This window comes from Parasteatoda tepidariorum, chromosome 5, assembly GCF_982258835.1.
Source record: "Parasteatoda tepidariorum strain Cologne lab strain chromosome 5, Ptep-v5.0, whole genome shotgun sequence".
Lineage (NCBI taxonomy): Eukaryota > Metazoa > Arthropoda > Arachnida > Araneae > Theridiidae > Parasteatoda > Parasteatoda tepidariorum.
The window spans coordinates 70,079,225-70,086,459 of NC_141759.1; the positions used below are offsets into that span (position 1 = coordinate 70,079,225).

Sequence of the window (7,235 nt, forward strand, 5' to 3'; positions counted from 1 at the left end):
GCGCAATTTAGGCTCCTTCATTTGCCAAAATTGTGAGAACAGGCGTAAAAATAAAAGCATTCCGGGTTAAATAACGACAAATACAGTATGAAAAACAATAAGGATAATAAAAACACATAGAGAATAAAATATTTACAGTTAAAGAAGTTATATACATATTTACAGCACAATTGTAGGCACTTTTTAAAAACACTAGTATGATATATGTACTAGTACGAATATGGCTTGATAGTAGAACACTAGTACGAATACGGGCTGATACTAGAAGAACAAAGGGATGATGAAGAGCAGGCACAACTCTTGAATCCCTGCATCACTCCCTCGCCTCCCTCCCGAAGGGCTTCTCAGGTGCAGAGTGGTGCAGTTCATCTTGAGTAATTGTTTTCCGGACAACATATCAAAAACTTAACTATCAAAAAAAGGGCTTTTAAAAATCAAAAATAAGCACCTTTAAGCACTTTTTAAAAACACTGCCACGGCACAGCGTTAAAAATACAATTATGTACACAATTCATGCGATACAGGAACTTTAGAAATTGTTATGACACCGGAATTATCAACATACTCAACACACTTGCCAACTATTTCATTTGGATCAAGAATTACGAAGTTGTCTGAGTTTTTCACAATATACATGTTACCTATATTTTTGTTAGGTTTTGTTACTTCATATTTTTGAATACAAACTACAACTTTTGTAATATTGAGGTGCAAAGCAATAAAGATTATTTTACCAAAACCTGATTGAGTATATATGAAGGAATCACTCCTTCTCAAATGCTTGTCAGACTTTGTCGAGAACAACATATTTTCTATTGTCATACGCTTAAAATATTGAATATTAGCATTTTCAGTTAAACCATTTAGGAGAAAAAAACCAGTGGGGAAATTTGTTGAACATATATCTTTAACTTGTGTATGCGGTGCTCCATATAAATTAAAATTTCCTATCTTAATAAATTTCTGGGAATGCTTTGATTTTAAGTTAATTTTCGAAATAAAATTTGAAACATGAACTGGATATTTATTTAAGTTAGATATTAATTCTTGATTCAGTAAAAATCTTCTGATGGTTTGTGTTTTTACACCACGAGTGCCCATGATATATGATTGTAGAGTGGCATTATACCCTTCATAGACAAACATTGAATGGCACCAAAGTGGTCCCCAATTGGCAATACTCGTGGTATAATGAAGTAATAAATGTATATTCGATGTCATAAAATCTTCGCCATACAATAATTGTGTTTCAGTAACAAATTTCAACAATAAACAATCAACAGTTTTTAAATCATCAACAGTTATAACATTTTGCATTAAAATTTCAACAGCACCCACCAACAAACTAACATGATCCAAATATGCTTGCTTTTGAATATCTTTTATGCATGGGAAACATATAAAGAGAAGGAAGTTTTTCCATTCGGAAGCTTTATACAAGGCTCTTTCACTTATGCCTCTTGGAATTCTCCCAACATTATGCGGAAAAATAAACCTACTCATGCGGTCATTTATCAAACCACACATTGTAGGAGAGCCAAGATAAAAATTGTAAGACTTATTCCGAGTGTCAAACCATGAAGACACAAGATGTTTGGTCACTCCTAAAAAAATCCCATGCATATAATCTGGTACAAAACCATTAACAACGTTGAAACAAGGTATGGGAAGCAATATACTGGGTCCTTTCACTCCCTGTATACTTTTCCCCTTTTGCATTGCTTCAAACATTAATTTAATGGTTTCCTGCTCCCTTCGGTCCTCATAAAGTAAATGATCCTTATAACTATACTTTACAACACTATTTACAAGGACTCCAGGGTGTTTGCACCAGGTACAACCATAATAGCCATTAAATTGGGTCGAATTTTGAATGCATGGTCGTGCTACTGAATCAGCACAACAACATGCAGCAAATACCTTTATTGTATGCTTTGAGTTAGGCCCAAAAGAAATTCCATTCTCCCCAAGTTTGACAGCCTCTTCTACAAAAGGCTTCAAATACAGATCCATTTTAGGCTCTTTTTTCCCAAACCATATGCCTGCTAAAAGAACATTTTGGTAACGAAGCGTAGGAGGAATTTCATTGATTACCACCAAAATTGGCCATAATGATCCCTTAGCACTGTTAAATACAGCAAGACCATCCACTGAGAAATTATACGTTAGAAACAAAGATTCATTCTCATTTCGTAATTTTTTATACAACTTTCCATGGTTTATGTCAGAAACCTGATTATGCACGTTCATACTCTTATTGAAATCTTGAATATACGGTATACTAAGTGTGCCAGAATTGATCAAATTCTTTATTTGAGCTTCAAGTGAGACACTCAGAAAACAGGAAGACTTTTGTACATCACTCGTCTGAACTTTATTACCACAAGTAGAACAAACTGTGATTTTTTTGTCAATATGAGATATGTAAGTGTGACATTTCTCACAAAAGAAATGAGTTTTAACAATATCTTCTTGGCTACAACTAAACATTTTCCACAAACGATATAAACTTGGACTGATGAATTCTTGCCCTATGATAATGTTCACCATTTCAATCAGACTGAGAATCGCAGTGTCTGATACTTGGTATCTCAAAGAAAAAGCCAATATCAGAGTTAAAATATCTTTTTTAGATATGGAAATTTTGAGCTGATGTTTTTCATAGAAATCTTCTTGCTGAATACCATCATCTTCCTCAACACAGTTCTGAAAATAGACAAAATATTTTAACCCATATTTATTTACAAACAATCAAACTTTAGAAAGGCTTATTGGTTGTACCTAAAATTAAACCTGTTTTTCAGCTATATTTTAATATAGCTATGGTTTCAGTTCCTTGTGTTCCATCTATGCTTGTTATTTTATATTTGTTGTTAATTTAACTTAAGACATTTTGTTAACTTGAGAGATTCCACAGGCATTTGAAAGGTATTAAAATTTATGTATAATTTTAAAAAGTTTAAATTTCTTTCTTTTTTATCAACTGCCAGCAGAGCCAATGGCTAATCACTCACAATTAAGATTGATAAATCAAACCTAGTAGGCAAAAATCACAAGCTTAGTAACAGGAAACTATTGTAAATTAAATTGAAAAGTAAAGATGGTTTATTTAAAAAAAATAATTTTAAGCAAAGGTTTTTATAAAATTCAGAAAATTATAAATATTCTGGAATGTTTATTTCAGATAAAAATTAAGCTAAAGGTGTGAGATGACACCAAACACATTAGTTGCCAGTTAAGATAATTTGGTCGCTATCTGCCCAGTGGTGTACTTAATCTATCGTGTGCTCTTCTTTTAAGTATAAAATTTGTTGCTTCTGAACCGTAAGCTATTACTTTTCACTTTTATTAATAATAAAAACTGTGATATATATATATATATATATATATATATATATATATATATATATATATATATATATATATATATATATATATATATATATATATATATATATATATATATATATATATATATATATATATATATATATATATATATATATATATATAAGTTCAAAAAGAAGATAAAACAAAGGAAAATTACAGAAAAATGAAAAAAAGGGGGAAAAGGAAAATAATAATAAGATAATAATAGAAAGGGAAAAAAAAATAAAAATCAGGGAAAAAAAAGAAGGATAAAAATTTTTAAAAAATCCGGAGAAAAAAAGATATAATCTTTTTAAGAAGTGTGCAAGGCCCACACGATTATATCCGCGAGGAAGAGTGCTTTCTAATATTGCATCAATATGGCCAAAGCAAAATATATGGATACAATAGTGTGAGGAGCACTCAAAAATTTTTGTACGAAAATACAACAAATAAATAAAAAAGAACACAATAAGTAAAAATAACACGTAAAAACAGAAAATAAAGAAAAAACAGAATAAAACATGAAATATAAAGCGAGAAGTGATAAAAAAGAACTTACTGCCACAAGAAACAATTTAAAAATGATTTCGTAACAAGATTGCAAAAGCGTAAATTGAGAGCAACTAAAGAAATAATGCTTAAAGTGCATTCTCGCTATTTTACTGAAATGCGTTTGACCTGTTGGTTACCAAGGAAGGGTCCGAAAATGGAAGTGTGCAAGGTAATATATACTGGATAATTTGAAGAAGATAAATATTTTTTTAAGAAAAAATATATGAAACAGAAAAGAGAAAGAAGCATAAATAAATGACACCCTGGGTAAGGGGTGTCAGGTTGATTTACTACTTAATTTATGTACTACTTACCAAAACGTTTGCTTCATCTTGCTCAAAAGCATCATTATCAATATCCAAATTGTCTTCAGCATCTTGTTGTATAGCATCATCATTAATAACCATCAAAATATCTTTTTCATCAGAATATCCAGCCATGGAAATATCTTTATTCTCTTGGTTCTAAAAATAGATACAAAAGAATTTTTTCTTTAACTGAAACAAGTCAGACAGCAGAAATTTTTAATTCCAGACAACAAATGCTCAAAAATACAATCAAAAGATTTCTTCTCCTAATTTTTTTTAAAAAAAAAGTGCAAAGATTAAAAATTGAAATAAACTTTAGGGTTTCCATTAAAAAAAAAAAAAAAAACTTTTTTTTATAAAAATTGAAATTGGTTATAGAAAATTTCTAAATTTTATACTGATAAATTTGATGTGAAAGGATAGAAAACTTATTTGATTTTTTATTTACAATAAAACTTTTTGAATTTTTGTTAATCCAATTAATATTTTATAAATTAGTATTAAATAGTTTAATTAAAGAATAAAACTTACTTTAAAGCTGATATCGGCATCGCTCGAGTCACTATTAGTTGATTCACCGTAGTTGGAAGATGCTGTTGCTTTAACTTTTTCGTTTGAAGTAGTCTGAAAATATTTCCTAGCTTGACGACATTTCGTGCTTCGAGGAATTTTTCTATCTGCTGGAACACAGTTCGGCTCTAAATATCGCTTATAATACCGATTATGAGACATACTTCATGAGTTATATTTTATTTCAGCTAACACATAAAGACGCGATAATAATACTATTAAGAATTTTTGGAAAACTACTCGAGTCTCGCTTTTTTTAGGTTTAACGTAGGTGGTGATGATGACGGGCTCTTTTGGAGCTCTTGGCTGTTTCTCACTTATAGCTTGCTTATCAATTATGATAGTGAGAAGTGAATGGTTGGATCTATTTAACAGTATTTGGATAGCCTTTTAAGAATTGAAATTTAAAGCTTAAAATTCATGATCATCTGAGGTGTCAGTGGCATACATAAACTCAGGTGTGCCTCCTGCAGGATTTATAAATGCGCCTTATCTTTGAATTTACAGATTTTTTTTAAAAACATAATGTGAAACAAGAACACAGTGAAGAGACACTTCGGCACTTCTAATCATTCATTTTATTTTACATTATATATTTAATTTAAACAATTTCAATGTTAATTAACAAGGAGTTAGTATTATTGAGGTCCCGCAGTGGACTGATCGTTAAGACACGGTTCCCAGCAGATCGCCGAAGTCAAGCATCACTGGCTACGGTCAGTGTGCGGGTGGGTGACCACTTGGATCAGTCTGCGTAGGGACCGAGGGTGTGCGGTATTGGTCCTCGTTAAACTGTGCTACCGTAAAGTGTTCAACTTCGCGCGCAGGTCGTCGGGCTACCGAAGCGGGGGTGCCATCCCTTCCGCAGAGGATCAAAATTGTGATGGCATGTCTTCGGATCATCCTCCGGGATGTTTCCCAGACCGTCGCCAATAGCCCATTGTGCAGCTCTAGTGCGACGTAAAGTAACAACAACAAGTATTATTGAGATCGGAAGTTGAATTTTAGGTTGGTAGGTATTTTATTTACACCGTACTAGATCTGCACAATAGGTTATTGATTACGGTTTGGGAAACATGCCTGAGGATGATCCGAAGACATGCCATCACAATTTCGATCCTCTGCAGAAAAGATGTATTCTCTGCTTTGGTAGCCCAATGACCTGCGAGCGAAGTAGAGCGCTTAACGGTAGAATAACAGCTTAGCGAGGATCGGTACCGTGCACCCTTTGTCCCTATACAAGTTGATCAAAGTTGTCACCCAACCTCTTATTTTCCGCAGTCAGCTGTGTTTCACTGAGAGCCGTGTCTTTACTATCAATCCACTGCGGAACTAGCGGATTTTAGAAAATTACACTTTTACCGACTAACCACTTTGGAATGAAATTTATCTTCGACATATGAGAAAAGAGCTACTATCGTACAATAATTGTATCAAAGTTTCATTAAGGGTTGTTTTCAGTAGCAAAGTGAATAAAATATTCACACTTTTTTAAATATCACAACTTTTTTAGACTATAGAACTGCGTAACCAAGTATTTAGTCATTTAAAAGTAAACATTAGTGTTTCAGACACAAGTCTTTGTATTAGTCAACTAGGTGAGCTACCGAAGCGGGGGGGATGGCACCCCCGCTGCGGTAGCCCGACGACCTGAGCGCGAAGTCGAGAACTTTACGGTAGCACAGTTTAACGAGGACCAATACCGCACACCCTCGGTCCCTATGCAGACTGACCAAAGTGGTCACCCACCAGCACACTGACCGCAGCCAGTGATGCTTGACTAACTTCGGTGATCTGCTGGGAACCGTGTCTTAACGATCAGTACACTGCGGGACTCTACGAGGTGCATCCCTATCATGAAAAATACCTTACTCCCTGTTTTTTAACACAGCTGACCAAACAAAAAACAGCCAAATAATTTTTTTAATTTATAAATGTCACGTTTATAACTAGCATAACTGAAACTGTTTGATCCTAGGCAGGTACTTTCATTAACTTCGCATTAGAGCTACAAAATGGGCTACTTTATTACCCTTGTTAAGTAGCCGAACCGATCTGGGTGTACGGCTACTAATATTAAACGCCGTAGCCTTGTACTTTTTAACCCAATCCAGTAGACAAGAAATCTCCTGGATCAAGTACTGGGAGAAAATTTACCTTCGTGGAGGACTTTTAGATGGAGATAATCCGAATTTGCGTTACATGGAGAGGAAAACTACAAAATCCCCAACGGTTAGCCTGACGGACTCCAACTAATGATCCATGGTGACGGTCTGGGAAACAACCTTGAGAATGATACAGAGACAGCCTACATATATCACATTCCGTTTTATAGGAAGGCCTTTTTCGCACACCTTTATCTACAGATCGTAATTTTGACCTGAACCAGAGCACGATCTAACTACAATCCAGTACCCTTAGACGTATCGTTTC

At 33.7% G+C, this 7,235-nt stretch overlaps 1 protein-coding gene across 1 annotated transcript; it reads right to left on the bottom strand.

Annotated features, from left to right (window-relative positions):
• Positions 1–250: 250 nt before the first annotated feature.
• On the bottom strand, positions 251–5,445 carry LOC107449237 (uncharacterized). Its single transcript, XM_016064713.4, has 3 exons — positions 4,764–5,445; positions 4,239–4,388; positions 251–2,706 (listed from the first exon to the last, which is right to left on the bottom strand). The coding sequence occupies exons 1-3, from the start codon at positions 4,962–4,964 to the stop codon at positions 499–501; spliced, it is 2,559 nt and encodes an 852-aa protein (XP_015920199.3). The 5' UTR covers positions 4,965–5,445; the 3' UTR covers positions 251–498.
• Between the last annotated feature and the right edge of the window lie 1,790 nt (positions 5,446–7,235).